General features: G+C 38.3%; 1 protein-coding gene across 3 annotated transcripts in view; it reads right to left on the reverse strand.

Moving 5' to 3' along the window:
• SGPP2 (sphingosine-1-phosphate phosphatase 2) overlaps positions 1-18,467 on the reverse strand; it is a 42,114-nt gene that overhangs the window by 20,242 nt on the left and 3,405 nt on the right. For 2 of the 3 annotated variants that reach the window (XM_081328822.1, XM_081328824.1), the window contains exon 2: positions 5,431-5,589. The exons of the other annotated variant lie outside the window; for it this stretch is intronic. In XM_081328822.1, coding sequence (XP_081184948.1) covers positions 5,431-5,589 — 159 coding nt within the window. The remainder of the gene's footprint in view (positions 1-5,430; positions 5,590-18,467) is intronic. 3 annotated transcript variants of the gene reach the window in all.

Below are 18,467 nucleotides of genomic sequence, written 5' to 3' on the forward strand. Positions count from 1 at the left end.
CAAGACATTAATATATTAAGCCAAAAGCAATAAAGCTCAGACTTTAAAAGTTAAATACAAATAGCCACTAATTTGGATTATGAAATCCTAAGGAATCAACAGATGCCATTACTATAATGAAAAGCTTGGAAATATGTTGCTAGAGATGTGTTCTAGCACATACAGAACATCGTGTCCCAGACAATGTATTTCTGAAAATGCCAAATCATTTCCAGAACACTCACATCAACTTCATTATAGGAGAAAAAAGAGACGTTTTGAAGTCAGTCCAGTCCAATTTGCACTCTCTCCTATTGGTGAGACTCCAGACATTGCTGAATTGAAATTCCCAGCATCCCCCCAGGATTGTCCTGGTTACAGTAGACATACTGGTCCAATAGTACACAGAGAACTACAGGCTCTCTATCAAAATGAGATTTATTTTGAAAATGCTGGGATCATTCTTATATAAGCACTGACAATATTGGCTATCATTATTGCCACCACTGTTCAAATCATTAGTTTGCAGATGTCCAACATGAGGAATCTCTCTTTTCTGAAACTTATTAGCTTGCATTAAACACTCTCCAGGGGATGTATTGTCAATTCAGGCTCAGCTCTTCCACATATTTACTGTGGGTGTTATTCATGCCTGAATATATTTGTAAGGTAATATTTTTAAAATGTTTTACTAAAGAATACTGCAAGTGTAAGAAAGTAAGCAAGAGAAAAAACAGTAATGAAAAAAAATACTACTAGGTTTAAATTAAAAAGAAAAAAGTAAAGTGCATCTCCCCTTCCCTTCTGTTTCCTCATACACCCATTGTTAAATATTTGAACTTTGTATTTAACATTGGTTCATGAGGAAAATCTAAGTGATCCTTAGGAGCCAAAAATAACTTGATGGCACATAATCGATAAATTATTGTTACAATTAATTGAAGTGTATGTGTAATAATCGTTACTAGTAGTTCTTACTTGAGCCCTAAAACCTGTATTCTACATATATAAAATGGGGCACGTGGCTGAGAAATGCCCTTAGTGTTATAATTGGTGCAGAAGGGTTGTTGACTGAATACAAGGACTGATACAAAATACAATCTCATGAAGAATTTTCTGCACTGTTGGCCAGCTCCCTGCTGTATACAGTAAGCGACTTTATTGACTTTTAAGGCCCTGGCAACCTGAAGGATCTTCTCTCCTGTTGTGCACCTGTCCAGCCTGTAAAGTCTGCAGAAACCCTTTCAAAGAAGCTCCCATTGCCAGAATGTTCCTTATCAGGTCCCTGGTAGAAGGTTGATGGAAAGGTATGGAACTCATTCCTTCAGAAGTTATGTTTAGCCCCTCACTCTCTTAGCAGTGAAAAAGGTCTGCAAAGAACCTTCTCTTTTGCTGAGGTTTTAATTGGTTATTGATTTTAGCATCCATTTCCATTTTTTTTTAAAAAAAAAAATCTTTCAAGTTTTTAACTTACACTAGCTTTCTTAAGTGCTCATTTGAGTAGAATGATAGGGTATAAATAAATAAAACAAATAAATAAGAAAGAGAAAGCACTTAGATTGTAACAATTTAGATACACAGAAATGTTTTAAAGCAATAAAAGAAGCCTGAAAGCCTGTCTATTTCCACAGCAATCTAACTAAGTTCAGTTTTCTGAAAAAGGGCTTGGTTTCATCCAGCCAAATCAATGCATTTAGAGAACTACAGTATGAAATGCCAAGACAATAGCAGGAAAATGGCAGCATTATTGTTCCTTGAACATTTTAGCTTAGGCCTTTTTACAAAGAAAACTGACTATATTCACTCACATGCTACAAATGTAGCCACACCAGAACACTGTGTAGAACAGTGGTGGCGAACCTATGGCACGCGTGCCAGAGGCGGCACTCAGAGCCCTCTCTGTGGGCACGTGGGCCATGCCCCAGAGATGGCAACTGTCCCTCTTCAACCAGTGCCTGCTAACTCGCTGAGGTCCCACGTGCCCGGATGCATCCCGACACGTCTGGTTTCCCTCTGTCCTGTCCCTCCTAGCCTCGCATGCTCTCCTTTTCCCGGGCATGACCCACTGCATCACTTCCTCAGCTGTCAGCCATCCATCCAGCTCAGAGGTGGCTTCTTTAAATTGCTGGTGGTGGGCTGTGGAGACCCAGAGAGCACAGGTCGAGGGGCCAGCAGGCTGTGGCTGCTGATGGACACCATCGGCCCCCATGAGCTCGCTGGCCTCTGTGTGCAGGGTCTGATGGTGTCAGGCAGCAGCCGCCCTGGCCCTTGCCTTGCCCCATGGCAATGGCACCCCCGCCCTGCCTCGCCTCACCCCGCAGGACAAGCCTCCTGCCTACCGCTCCACCTGCCAGAGACCCCCTGGATCTCCCCCAACCCTGCCCACCTCCCACAGGCGTCCCTCCCCTCGAGCGACATTGAGGTGACCACGCCCACCTTGGCCACACCCATCCAATCTGCCATGACCACCACAGCCACGCCCACCCAGTGGGCCACGCCCACCTGGCACCCAGTGATAAATAAGTGGGTTTTGGGTTGTAGTTTAGGCACTTGGTCTCTAAAAGGTTCACCATCACTGGTGTAGAACATAAGGCCTATGATACTTTCAAACCATACTTGAAACAGAGAGCAGAGTTTTGTCCTGGATAGGGAGTGGGTCTACTGGAAGATGTGTTGTATGGTCTGGTCTCTTTAAATGATACTTACCCTTTTAATTCTGGATGGTCAGGAAATACACCCACTGGTGTATTTTCACATTGTGAAATCACTTTATGAGTTCCAGAGTTGTTGGATTATTAAAAGCATCATGTCACACACAGTAAAATTATGTTCTCCTGTGCCAAGTGTCTCTATTTTTCTACATAAACCATACACTTAAACAACAACCTTGATACATGATTTTGTGTGAGAGTACTGGTAAGGCTTGCACTCCACAGTTTACAGCACACCTATATGAATGCATCCTGACATTCATTCATTCATTCATTCATTTTGACAAGCCAGGAAAATCCTGAAATCAGAGTTGCAATGGCTTCTTTCATCTTACTCTCATGTCAGACTTAGAGACCTTCTCAGCAAATCAAGGTGTCAAATACTTTGTTGTCTAAAAAAAATGTTCCACCATCATTGCTACCATCTGCCAAGAAGGGGAACAGCTTACACAGTCAAGGGGTTTGTGTATGTAGGAAGAGACATTCTTATCCACTCTCTCATCTCTGGTACCATCGATTTTACAGGTAAAACTTAAAAAAATAGAATATCGTGGAAAAGTTCATTTATTTCAGTAATGCAACTTAAAAGGGGAAACTAATATATGAGATAGACTCATTACATGCAAAGCAAGATAGTTCAAGCCATGATTTGTTATAATTGTGATGATTATGGCGTACAGCTCATGAAAACCCCAAAGCCACAATCTCAGAAAATTAGAATATTACATGCAATCAATAAAACAAGGAGTCTACATAGAACAATATCGGACCTCTGAAAAGTATAAGCATGCATGTACTCAGTACTTGGTTTGGGCCCCTTTTGCAGCAATTACTGCCTCAATGCGGCGTGGCATGGAAGCTATCAGCCTGTGGCACTGCTGAGGTGTTATAGAAAACCAGGATGCTTCAATAGCGGCCTTCAGCTCTTCTGCATTGTTCGGTCTCATGTCTCTCATCTTTCTCTTGGCAATGCCCCATAGATTCTCTATGGGGTTCAGGTCAGGTGAGTTTGCTGGCCAATCAAGCACAGTAATCCCACGGTCATTGAACAAGGTTTTGGTGCTTTTGGCAGTGTGGGCAGGTGCTAAGTCCTGCTGGAAAATAAAGTCAGCATCCCCATAAAGCTCGTCTGCGGAAGGAAGCATGAAGTGTTCCAAAATCTCCTGGTAGACGGTTGTGTTGACCCTAGACTTAATGAAGCACAGTGGACCATCACCAGCAGATGACATGGCTCCCCAAATCAACACAGACTGTGGAAACTTCACACTGGACTTCAAGCATCTTGCAGTGTGTGTCTCTCCATTCTTCCTCCAGACTCTCGGTTCTTGGTTTCCAAATGAGATGCAAAAGTTGCTCTCATCAGAAAAGAGGACTTTGGACCACTGAGCAACAGACCAGATCTGTTTTTCTTTAGCCCAGGTAAGATGCTTCTGACGTTGTTTGTTGTTCAGGAGCGGCTTGACAAGAGGAATACGACATTTGAAGCCCATGTCCAGGATCCGTCTATGTGTGGTGGCTCTTGATGCACTGACTCCAGCTTCAGTCCACTCCTTGTGAAAGTCCCCAACACTTTTGAATGGCCTTTTCCTGACAATCCTCTCCAGGCTGTGGTCATCCCTGCTGCTTGTGCACCTTTTTCTTCCACACTTTTCCCTTCCACATAACTTTCTATTAATGTGCTTTGATACAGCACTTTGGGAACATACAACTTCTTTTGCAATTACCTTTTGAGGCTTTCTTTCCTTATGGAGGGTGTCAATTATGGTTTTCTGCACAACTGTCAGGTCAGCAGTCTTCCCCATGATTGTGATTCCTACTGAACCAGACTGAGAGACCATTTAAAGGCTCAGGAACCCTTTGCAGGTGTTATGGCTTAATTAGCTGATTAGAGTGGGACACTTTGAGCCCAGAATATTGCACCTTTTCACAATATTCTAATTTTCTGAGATTGTGAATTTGGGGTTTTCATGAGCTGTAAGCCATAATCAACAAATTATGACAAATCACGGCTTGAACTATCTTGCTTTGCATGTAATATCTCATATATTAGTTTCCCCTTTTAAGTTGCATTACTGAAATAAATGAACTTTTGCACGATATTCTAATTTTTCGAGTTTCACCTGTATATATGGTTTCATTGCAGAACATGGAATGCCTTTGTCTTGCAAGTAAGCTCTCTTAAGTTGATGGAATACAAGATGCTTAACAGGAGAACAGCAGAGGGCGCTACTACATTCAGAGATGTAAAAATGAAAATCCGATACTGTGAATAGAGGAGTACAAAGCAGCAGACTACCACTGTTCTTGATCAGCTATTCTAATCCTCTTAAGAATTACTACAATGAAAAGGAACAGTTGAACTAATATTCTCTCCAGATGTAAAGGCTGCATTGATTCAATTCCAGCAGGCTTACGGTATATATATGAAAACCAGTTTCAACTGTATGACACCTTCTTATGTGGCTGTTCATCCCAACATTCCTCCCATGGTGTCCATTTGTAAGCATGTGGAAGAGACCATTTCAGGAGATACACAGTTTGCATCAGGCATGAACTCTTCTGAAAATCAACAGTTTATAACATTGTGAGTTTTACGCCAAGGATCTTATTGTCTCAGTCCAAATGGAGAGAAAGTGGCATAAAAGCAGTTAGTGGGGCTTTTACATACTTTAATTTACAACCAGTTAGATGGAGAAAATTAGCAACATCATATTAAATTGTGAATAATGTGAACACTTACCGACCACATAATTATCAGTCTCCTTGCAACATAGGCATTAATGATCCAGTAAGTGAACGGAAGAAATGTGATGTAGAAAACTTCCTGGCCCATTGCAGCAGAAATTCTGAACAGGTAGTAGTAGAAATGATTTTTTACAACATAATCTTGTGAACATTCCTACAAGAAAATTTAGTGTGTTAGTACATTTATAAGGGGAATCTCAGATGATATTCACTTTCAGCAATCTTGGTTTTCCAAAAATGTGAAAAATACAAACAAAAATTCCAGTTCTAGCTCTGTTTTAACTAGGAGATTATCAGTTTTTCTGATTTTATTACAGCAGTAGGAATTTACTGAATTAATAAGAAGTCATGGAAGTAAGGTAGCATATTTCAATTTCCCTTATGCTATGATGGTATAGGAAAAACAGCAAAATACTTTCTACATTCACTGATATTATTAAGGATACTTCTTGAAAAAAGGAATAAGGAAAATAAGGGGGGGGAGTTTGTAGGAAATGAAAGAAAGTGTTAAAGAAAGGAAAAGGTTTCTAACAGTAGGTAATGTTTCTTTCCTAAATGACACTTACTTCACCAAAGAAAAGTGGAATAATTTTTCCTCTGTGGAATGTTCTATATTCAGATATTTGCCCAACAAAGTATGTTGAGGTTCTGGAACATTTTAAGAGGTCTTGGAATGAAGATACCAATGAAAACATTTGAGAATAAGTCCATCATTAAATGGTGGGGGATCTCTCAAAGCCCACTGGATTTGAAGGCAAAGAAATGCAAACAACTGAACAGATTTTGTCATGGGAGCCAGAATGAGACAGATCATGTGCAGGATCATAATCACCACATGCAACAATGAGAATTCCAATGGAAGAATATTAAATTTATTCCAAATATCAGAGAAAACTATTACAAGATGTCTTATTCTTGGAACACCACTCCAATCCTGACTGCTAAAAATGGACAATTCTTTCTCTAAACTTAGCTGGAAATGTAATCAAGAGAGCAGATCTCTTTTTCCATAATTGGTTGCAGTGTTGCAAAGCTCAATTCTGGAAAACGATTTATACTAAAATTAAAAAAATAATCTTAAAAGCTGAATTCCCATTTCAGCCTCAGTTTTCTTATTAAACCATGTATCCCTTCAAAGTGTACTGAATTAGCATTGCATATGCTAGTTGCTGTAAGATTTTATGCCTTTCACTAAAAAGGTATTTTGTACATGGAAGAATGGCTAACCAAATTTGAGAGTACGCTACAATGTTTAGAATACATTTCTACCTTAAAAGTACATTTGACATAGAATTCAACTCAAACCATCCACAGATTTCAATTTAATTACATGGATTTGTATCATAGCCATAATTTGGATTTCTCCAGGGGTGGGACCTATACTCCAATTGCACAGGACATTTAATCAGAACAGTTTCTTAATAATGCGGATTGAATGCCTTTTAGTTTATAATTCTACATGGTGTTTTATACTGTGTTGACTGTGATTCTTGAGATAGACTCTTGCTGTAGCTTAGAGCTTAATTGTGATTTTTGGTTTGTAAAAACGGTATAACTCTGCTAACTCTGCTCACTGTCAGGAGTTTGATTTTGACCAACTCAAGATTGACTCAGCCTTCCATCCTTCCAGGGTTGGTAAAATGAGGAGCCAGATTGCTGGGGGCAATATTCTGACTCTGTAAACTACTGTACTCTAGTATTGTAAAATATATGAAGTCTAAGAGTGCTACTGCTATTGTATTGCTATAGTACATTCAGTTATTTATATCTAATTAATGAAAATCACAAACTTTATGATACTTTAAAATGTTGTTTATTCACCTATAGTTTAGTTTATATTTGTTAGTTTTTATCCCTTGTTCTCATCTTTTTAACAGTAATCTACATATTTTAATTAAAATTTAAAAAATGAAACTATTTTACAAACAGATGGCGGCGTGGTGGCACAGTGGTTAGAATGCCGCATTACAGACTAACTCTGCCCACAGCCAGGAGTTTGATGCTGACCAGCTCAAGCTTGACTCGGCCTTCCAATCTTCAAAGGTCAGTAAAATGAGGATCCAGACTATTGGGGGCAATATGGAACAGTCATAAACAAATCCAAAGGATATGAATTCCTTCAAGGAATCCTAGAAGTAACTCACAAGGTGCTAGGAAGAGGTATTGATTTAGTGGAACTGTCATTAAGCTTGAATATTTCAACATGATAGTCACAATGAAATCTGCATAATGAATTATGATTTGTTTTCTTGAATTATTCAGTGACTTCAAAAATATGACAATGCTAGCAGCATGTCTCTTTGCAGCCAACCTCATAATACAGATGCTGAATGTCTTATTAGAACAAAATCCATAAATAGAAAGGGATCTCAGTTTATCTATAAGACTAACACGTGGATAGTTATCAAAATATACCACTCTTTTCTAAATGGGATTTCTAGGGCATCATTATCTTATGGATAACTAAATAAGGTTCCAGATACCAACATACAACAAAAACAATAACAGATATAGTTAAAACCAATTTTCTCAAGGTTTGCAGGCACCAGTGTTTCTCCCACCCTGTTTTGGATGTTGATGAGCCAACCATCAACAAAAGAAATTTGACTTGTTCAGCGTACAGCCAGGCATGACATATGGTATATAACTGAGATTTGTTTTATTTGACACATGGTGCTATAGTGAAGATTTGTTTACTGTTATATAATTTGTTATATATCTATATACAATTCAAACCGTTAAATGCTTTTGTTTAATCAACTAGTTGATCCTAGAAATATAAAATTACAAAGAAACAATCTTAAATTTCTATTTTTTCATTTGCTTTTATATAGTTATTTTAAATTCCTTATTCTCTATAGCACAGAAGAGTTCTCACGGCACACTTTTTTCTACTTGTAAAAAAATTCACCCAGTTATATATTAAGCTCTGTTGTTCAAAGGGCGTCAGCAATGACATCCATATAACATAAAGCTAAACAACCAGTAGCAGCAGATTTTCCTCTTATTGTCCACAAGGTTCCCTGATCCACTTAATTTTATTTCTATTATTTCCAACCCAACAGAATGATGACAAATAATAATAATAAGGGATTCAGGACTCTCTGCCTATCCATCAGAAGGGTAAGTCTTTAAAACACAATGAGACCAAATCCTGGTATTGGAGAAGAAACCCAGGGGGAAAAGGTCCAAAAGCAGGTTCTGATCTCCCACTGGGAGGAGTATAAAAAATCCCCATGGAATTGGTGAGCAACTCCAAACTTTCCTGACTTCTCCACTGTAAATCCCTGCTTTCTGACAATGAGACCCAGAATAGAGAGTACAAGGGCCCACTGTATGTTTCTTATGTGCATATACTCAGAAACATACAGAAATGCCATACAACAGGAGCTCAAAAACAAAAATATATCTGCTCTTTTTTCACATGGAAGAAAATATAGACCGTGCTGTTAAAGAGATGGGAAGCAATCCCAGAAGCCTTGTCCCTCGTTGTTATGAATGAGAAGAGAGCCCACTTGACCAGCAAAAAGATATAGCTAGACCAGGTGGAGTGAGAAATGAGGCCAGGGAACTATCTCTCAAGTTGTCCATCTTCTGGTAAATATGAGTTTTGTGATTTCCCCCCATTCCCAGATGGAAGCCAGTTTATGAAAAGAAATGTGTCAGGCTCTCAATATTCCAGGAAGATTCATAGATCCTTGGGAACCTCTAGGTAACCTATCATAAGGATCAAATGCAAAGAGCTTCTGCAAATGTCATGAATGGTGAAAAAAATATTTTTGTTTCTTCTTTTCTCCTTGTGTTAAAATAAAAGTGCCTTTTATAAACATAAGTACACATTTTCTCAAACAGCAGTCAAAGGGCTATCAAGGCACATGTGCAGCTTTGTAGGAATCTCACACTGATGCAAAGCAGATTCATATGTTGTCCTTCCAATGATTGAGCTAAGAATCAAACTCCCACTGGCAGCATTACTTTGTTAGGACAGTTGACAAGGAATTCTGTAGGTTACCTGCAGTGCATCTGAGATTAGCCAGGCATCTGGCAAGCAATTTCTGAGAATAGGAAGCTAGTTTAGAAGTAGAGCAAATCAATTCTTATGCTCTCAGGACCAAATTAGAGACAAACGTAAGTGTATAAATGCAGCCAGTGTGAATGGTAAGCTTCTACTGTGCTTTACTTAAAATTAATCACATGAAAAGCTGGAAAACCTCAGAATTTGGGGCAGGAAAGAAGCTTGCCTTTTCTTGTTAGGACTTTGCCAAAAATGGTCTTTCTTGGGGCTGCTGTTTGCATTTCAGCAGACATTTCCATCAGATTCACAGAGGCTTCATTTGGAATGCAAACAAAAGCTCAATTTTGTCAGGATCATAGTAGGAAAAAAGAGGGAAAATTATTTCCCCTACAATGCTTATACTTATAATCTATTTTTTTCAAGATTGCAATTTACACAAATAAAAAACCACTAATTGCAATTGGCATGCTGCAAAATGTCCACTTTAAGTCCATAGAAATTGCATTTCCAAAGCTGATATCTTAAAATGTTCTATAGCAAATAATTGCCATCAATTGCATGGTCACAGTGCCATCATGCTGCAAACCACTACATCAGATGATGCCACTAATACCTTGCAATAGATCATTTAAAATGTTATCTTTGGAGAAAAGGAAAGAGACTTGCTCCAAGGGGTTGTGTAAATCAAATGCTGGATATAACAACTGCAAACACTTTCCAAAGAAATCCTCCTCACAGATGTATGAATGGAGATATATGAATGGAGAATGTTGTATGCAGGACATAAAGTACAAATCATGGAAATGATTTATCCATTCTGCTCTGGCCTGGATTACAGTGCCAGGTTTTGAGCACCATAGTACAAAATGGATATGACAAATTAGATCAAATTCACTGCAAGGATAGTGAGTGGCTTGGAAACTAAGGCCTATGGGAAATGCTATAAGCCTATGGGCATATTTAGATTACATGAAAATTAAAGAAAAATACGATGAAGTTTTCAATTATCTTAGAAAAAAAAAGGAATGGACTTTTTCCTCTGTTGTCCCAGAAGGAAGAGTTGGAATCAATTGGTTAAAATTATAAGGACTAGTTTGAGGACTGGATGTCAAGAGGAACTTCCTGACTATCCAAGCTGTGAGCCAGTGGAACAGGCTGCCACAGGACACAGTGAGTCTGTCTTCATTAGAGGGCTTGTAACAAAGACTGAATGGTCATCTGCCAGAGGACCTTTCACTCAGGATGAGATTAAACCAGATGACTTCTGTGGTCACTTCCAACTTTATTATTCTATGATTTGATTGAAGATAATGATATATTTTCCCATCCTTCTAGATAGTGATTCACTTTGAATTACTCCAGGGTTTTTTTTTTTGGGGGGGGGGTTGTTGTTCTACTTATCGTTAGAGTTGTTCAGCCATACTGAACCTTTATTTCTACGAATTTATTTCTGTGCTTTTCTGTGGATATTATTTGGATAGTTTGGTATAACAATCAATGTTGTTTCAAGAAAAACAGTTCACTCTGATGTTTCGACGGCTATCTGAAAGAAGAAGAATAGTTGAAGAAAGAGAGCCAGATACCTTACACATTTCCCCATTGATAAAAAAACAACATGACTAAGTGTATATTAAAAACAAAGACTTAATTTTGGATTTAAAGAGTAATTTGAGCTAATCTCTTCTGTCTTCAAGTTAAGAATAGCTATTCTCTACTATTTCTTTAAACTGTATTATTCTGCTAAATGAATACCATACCTCTATCCCTGATTCAACAGTTCAAATATATGCATATAAATTCAAGTATATGTGAACAGAGAATGCATAATTACAGTACATTGTTATTTCCTAGCAATTGTATTCTTTCATAATAATGTTCATTTCAACAATTCATTACAATGTTCAATTCCTCAACATTTCATCACACTTAATTCAACAATTCCTCACCGCTCCTATCATAGTCTTCTTGGCTTCTCTTGAAATTTGTAAACCAACTTGCATACTGTTGGTGCTGCAAAAGCATAAGGAAACCCTTGCTAGAAACAAACAATGGATCATCTATGTTGTTCCAGTGGTTAACTAATGAAAAGTCTAAGTAATATATAGGTTCAAGGGCTTCTTTCCAATGCACTTCCCAATGATGTTCTCTGTTATCTCTATTTAGCAATGCAGAGTCTTGCTTTGATGTAAAGCTTCCTGAAGCTGTTGAGTGAGCGTCTAAAAGTAAAGCAAAGTGACCATACTGTTTCACTTTGCCTGCCTCTATCAACAGTTCCAGTGGCCAAAAGAAAGTTCTGTACATTGCCAGCACATGCTCAGAAGTTTGTTCTGCCACTACCATTCAATCTTTAGAATCAACAAGATGTGTGTGTGTGTGTGTGTGTGTGTGTGTGTGTAGACTATGTCCATGTGTGTGATTTTTCTGGCTGTCTGAACTGTCTTTCAAGGCTTCCAGCTGCCTCAAGTAGAATTGTATTGCCTCCTCACCTTGACAAAGATTATTGCATTCCTACCCAGAATGCATTTTATTGACAGACCTAATATACTGTCCCATCACCCAGTTCCATTAAGGTGATGCAATGTGCACCTGGAAAATCAGTGGAGAGGAGCTTTCCTAGGGAGTAGGCAGTAAATCTCAACAGAGAGAAGCCCATTTGAAGATATTGCGCAGACATAAACTGGAGGGGGGGAGGAGTAGGTTCAGGGTAACCACATGCAAGAATCTCTCAGGATATATTTAGATTAGAAGATTATAGATTTAGTTTGGCAAGATTCTGTTCATTAGGTGTAAGCAAATAAAGATCTAGGCTCAACTGGATTTTGCTGTGTTGTCCTTGGTCTATGGCACGCGTGGCACACGTGGCACGCAGAACCCTCTCTGTGGGCATGCATGCTGTTGCCCCAGTCCTAAGCTTTCAGTCCTGTCCATGAGCAACCTGCATCAACACCCACACAAGGTAAGGCTGCCGCACCCACCCTCCCTCCCCAAGCGTTTTTTTACTAACCTGCCTTTCAGCTGCATTCCGGCCCTCCCCATGAGCAACATCGAGTTGGCCACGCCCACCCCAGCCACGCCCACCCAGTCTGCCATGATCACCACAGCCACGCCCACCCAACGAGTCATGCCCACCCAATTGGCCACACCCACCCAATGGGCCACACCCACCCAGCACCCGATGATACATAAGTGGGTTTGGGGTGGCAGTTTGGGCACTCGGTCTCTAAAAGGTTCTCCATCACTGGTCTAGAGCCTGACAGTCAATAAATTTATCATTCAAAATTTTGTCTAGTTATCCTTTTAAACCAAAGGAATTTATTGCCAACATTTAATGCCAATTCTATACCAATGATTATTGTAAATGTTTTTTTAGGACTCATAGTTATTGTTTCTGCTGCCACTTTCTGCTGTTCAGTTGTTCCTCTTCCTGTTTCAACGTATTACATTTTACGTCCTAGTATGTGGAAGCAAGGATGCCTGGTTAGGTAAGAATGCTATTTAGAAAGGTGTTATGCCACCAGACGTTTTCTTTTTTCTTTCCTCATGCTTTCTATTTCCTTTATTCTTTGAATAAATTCCTTATCCCGAAAGACTATAACATGGTGTATGTCTGTGTTTCCACAGGTCACAGTGAAGTCATTGGCTACACAGTAGTTGAATCTACAGATTTAGTCATTCATAATTCTTTTTTATATATAAAATCTGGTTAGGCTTCACTTTTTTGTAGCATCAACTAAAAATTGCATAGGAGGAGGCCTGACCACAACGGAGCCCAATTTTTTTTGGTTGCAGTTTTTCCCCATTTTACAACTTTTCTTGCCACAGTTGTTAAGTGAATCACTGCAATTGTTAAGTTAGTAATACGGTTGTTATGTGAATCTGGCTTTCCTGTTGGCTTTGCTTTTCGGAAGGTGACAAAAGGCCATCACATGACACACAGACACACACACCCGGGTGACACTACAACCATCATAAATATGAGTCAGTTGCCAGGCATTTGAATTTTCATCACATGATCATGGGAATGCATGTCAAAAATAGTCAAAAGTCACTTTTTTTATTGCCGCTGTAATTTTGAACGGTCACTAAATGAACTGTTGTAAGTCGAGGACTACTTGTGAAGGATATTTTTGTTCTAAGGAAGAAAATTAACAATTCAGAAGAAACAATGCTTCAGGACTATTATAGAATAATTTGAGAACCATGCTTAGAGGAAAAAGTCCTTACTGTTCCTACTTATTTGAAATAATGAAAAATAAACCCCTGCTCATATGAGTAAGCTCACTGTGAGAAAATGGATGCTATGAATCACACAGCGCAACAGCAAGCTGTACCTTATCATACCTTACTGAGGCTTATGAAATAGCCAAATTTGATCCACAAAATTTCATGAAAGGTTGGTTTGTCATTGCCATGAATTGTGTTATAGTTTAACCATATGGGGGGGGAAATATACGCTTACCCATTTTTAACACATAAATATCCTTCTTGGGAACACACTAGGGGAGAAAAGAGCTGTGTCAATTGTTAGAAGCATCTCATGTCAAACAGCTGGTTAACATTTATGAACACAAGAAGAAGGATCCAGCATATTTTATGCCTGTTGGCTTCCAATTCGCTCTCCAAACAGCTTTACTGTTTTTGAATATAGGCTGCTTCAAAACTGGCCACAGCCCATGGTGCCTGCCTGTCTGCATAGCATATGGTACTGGGCACTGACTGGGAAAATTGCCTGAAACACAAAGGCAAAAACATGGGTTCTATGCCTCTTAAGACTTGTATATTAAAAAAAAGAAAATTAGTAAAGTTTAGCAACAAGGTTATAAAGCAATCAGCATAGGAACAGAAAGGATTCGGTTTAAAATCATGACCTGTCCAAGCTCCTTCAAGAAAGGTTATTAGTGCAATAAACATTTAAAAGTAATTTTGAAATGGAACAGAATTACAATTACAAACCAAGCTGAAAGAAAGATGTTTACAAATACTAGAACTCTTAAAAAAAACAAAAAAAGGACAGGTAAGGAAGATCAAGAAGGAACCAAAGAGAATGAATCAGGAATTAGGAAGCAGCTATATGACTATTTGAAGCTAATACAGTATAGATCGTCCTCGACTTACAACAGTTATTTAGTGACCATTCAAAATTACAACGGTATAGAAAAAAGACCTATGACCATTTTTCACACTTACGACCATTGCAGCATCACCATGGTCACATGATCAAAATTCACATGATCAAAATATGATGGTTGCAATGTCCTGGAGTCATGTGATCACTTTTTGTGACCTTCTGACAAGCAAAGTCAATGGGGGAACCGGACTCACTTAACAACTGAAGTGATTCACTTAACAACTGTGGCAAGAAAGGTCAAAAAAGAAGGCAGAACTCACTTAACAACTGTCTCACTTAGCAATGGAAATTTTGGGCTCAATTGTGGTTGTAAGTTGAGGACTAGCTGTGACAGAAAATCTTACTGACAAGATTATTTCTCCCATAGATCTTCCAATAAAAAGAAGGTATTATGCTAGCTAGACTGTCAGTCAAGTATCTCCTAACAACCCACATTCCCCTACTTGACAAGTTTCTAGTCTATTGAAGATTCCATCATTCAATTCAGCTGTAAGAAAAAAAGAAGAGAAAATATTTTGGCTTCTCCTGTGAGAGCCAACAATGCAGACCAAATGCTGTGTCAATCTGAAACAAAAGCAATTCAATTGTCCGTGCAGGGAAATACAATGAGAAACACTTTGTTAAGCTACCTAAATGTATAAAAAGTTTATTGGCAAAAGTAGAATAAAGAGAATAAAATGAAGACAGTCATCACAACCACTAAATTCCAACTAAAATCAATACAGCTTAAATTGGTTAATTATTATCTACTGAAGAAACGCTTGTGTTTCAGCACATGTTAATGGTTCAACATCAAGAGTACAGATGGAAAAAGATATTTTGGGTGTGTTATTTGGTTGCCCTTAGGCAGGGCCTCCTTGCTGCTGCTATTACTTCTTCATTTTCCCAACTTCTATTTTCTTCCAAGCACTATATAAACCAACTGTTGCTTTGCCAAACCAAACAACATGTTCACAAATATGCTGGATACAGTCAGCAAATCAGAAAATTATGTAGTTGTTGAACCCATCCTAGATAAAGACTTTGACTAGTCTTTAGCAACTATTACACTGTAGTACAATATTATACAGAAGGGTTGTTTTTTTTGAAAAACAGAAGATAAATTCCATCTGTTTGGGCCTCTCAACATAGGATCAACTTGCTAGATACTTATGGAGAATTGCTGTGTGATATTAAAGCTAAGGTATTTCATAAAGTATGATCACGTCTAGGCTTTCCTCTGGGAGAAAAAGAACAAATTATGGAAATTTTGATGCCAGAAACACCAGGATTAGATGGTATGAGTAATGAAATCACACATTCAGGATATACAGTATGTCACAGGAGAAATGATGGCAAACATTACAGGAAGGGCATAGAGGGACAGTTTCCACTTCATTGTCTTTATCTTCTGGGATCTTTCAGACCAAGTCACTGCAGTAACAGCCCTTCTGCAACTGACCCTGTAGATCTGCTGAGGTCTAATCTAAAAGGCGTTAGATTCCTGGAACTGGGATGCTGTGTACACAGATTAATTCTATAGATCTGGAACATCAAGGGTTCAAATCCGCTTTGTTAAGGAAGTTCAGGGAATGACCTGACATCAATTGTTTCTCTACTAAGTAGTCCTTGATTTATGACCACAACTGAGCCCCAAATTTCAGTTGCTAAGTGAGACAGTTAAATGAATTTTGCCTCATTTTATGACCTTTCTTGCCACAGTCATTAAGTGAATCCCTGCAATTATTAAGTAAGTATCAAAGTTGTTAAGTGAATCTGGCTTCCCCACTGACCTCACTTGTCAGGAGGTCACAAAATGTGATCACATGATCCCAGGACACTGCAGCCATCATCATCATGAACCAGCTGCCAAACATCCAAATTTTGATCATGTGACATGGGGATGCCGCAACAATTGTAAGCGTGAAAAATGGTCATAAGTCACTTTTTTCCAGTGATGTTGTAACTTCAGTCACTAAATGAAATGTTTTAGGTTGAGGATTACCTGTAATTTCAAGGATAATATCTCAGGTGCCCATTGGACCATTCCATACCAAACACACATATTTTTGTTGGTGGAAGAGCATGGTCCACAGACTATAAATAAAAAAAATAAACTAAGTGCAGATTTGGAAGGACACTAGGTACTAGGTAGGAGTCGGACCCTTCAGGAAAAACAGATGGCGGGGAGAAGAGAAAGGGTGTAACTGAAAGTAAAGAGACTATCTGCTGTTAAAATAATGACTGAGTAAGGAGGATATGCTGGAAGCCAAGGCAAAGTGATTTTAATATATTTTTGAAGATATATTTTAAAATAGCCTTCAGATCTGGGCATTAGGAAAGCTGAGTACTGATACAAGCTTTATATATTTCCAAACTAGCAAGGTGAAATTATGAAGTATATGTCTATTATCATGAGATGTTACATTGACCTGGAAGAAATTACAACTTAATTACTTAAGGGCAAAGAGATATATGGAGTCCTCGGTACTCTCTGAGCTTGGTTGTTTGCTTAGTTTGTTTGGTTTGTACTCATTACTCACTTGGGTAATGACACATCTGCAAGCAAACTAAGCTCAGAGCACCCAGTGCAACCTTTACTGAAAGACATATATTATTTCAAAGGTTACACCTAGCTACTTTTAAATGCAACTAGCCATACAAATTCTAGAATTCACACTCTCCATTGTTATTGCAATCAACCAATCACTACTCTTAAGATAATAGAAACACAAATGAGGTTTTCTCCGTTTATTTCATAACTGGTTACTTTGAAAGCTAATGCAACAAAACTTGAGCCATTCTTAATATAATCTCATTCCAGTGTGGAATGCAAAAGGCATTTGTTTGAAATACTAGAGAAATAAAAAATAAACTTTAACTGTCTTCATTTTAAAGCATACATGGACAGGTGAATTTAAGAGATGTTCGTATTTCTCAAATGGTTGTAAAGTGATTGCCGTCATCAACTAAAAATCAATTTCAATACTTGCAAAATTTCCCATCAACGTAACGATGGTATAATTATTTAAATTATAATTTATTACCAAAAGTAGTTAAAAGCCATATCATGCTGCATGTAGTATCAGGAGAAAAAAAAAACTATTAACAACTTCTGCATGTATAAATGCTTTTGTAAATGTAAATATAATAGAAATGAATTATTGTTTTAATTTTTTTATGGTTGTTTTTAATATTGCTTTTTTATTTTTTTAATTGTAAACCACCCAGAGTCACAGCAATGAGATGGGAGGTTATATATACAGCTAGTCCTCATCTTGTGACAATTGAGCCAAAATTTCTGTTAAGTGTTTTCCCCCATTTTGTGACATTTCTTGCCACAATTGTCAGGTAAGTTGTCAGAGAAGTAAGCAGTGGGGTACCACAAGGTTACATCTTAGGCCCAGCACTCTTCAATATTTTCATAAATGACTTAGATGAGGAAAGTGAAAGGGAACTCATCAAATTTGCAGATGACACCAAATTGACAGAATAGCCAACACCCCAGAAGACAAACTCAGGATCCAAAAATATCTTGACAAACTTGAACAATGGGTCCTGTTCAACAAAATGAGTTTCAGTGTGGAGAAAAGCAGTTTTACATTTAGGCAGGAAAAATCAAAGGTACAAGTACAGATTGGGTGAGACCTGGCTTAAAAACAGTAACTGTGAGAGGGAGCTTGGAGTCCTAGTGGACGATCACTTGACTATGAGGCAGCAGTGTGCAGCCGCAACCAAAAAAGCTAATACAATCCTGGGTTTTATAAAGAGGCATAGAATCAAGATCACGTGAAGTATTATTACTGCTTTATAAAACCCTAGTAAGACCACACCTGGAATACTGCAGCCAATTTTGGTCACCATATCACAAAAAAGATGTTGAGAGTTTGGAAGAAAAATCCAGAGAAGA

This window comes from Vipera berus (assembly GCF_964194415.1).
Source record: "Vipera berus genome assembly, chromosome: 5".
In the NCBI taxonomy this organism is placed as follows: Eukaryota; Metazoa; Chordata; class Lepidosauria; order Squamata; family Viperidae; genus Vipera; species Vipera berus.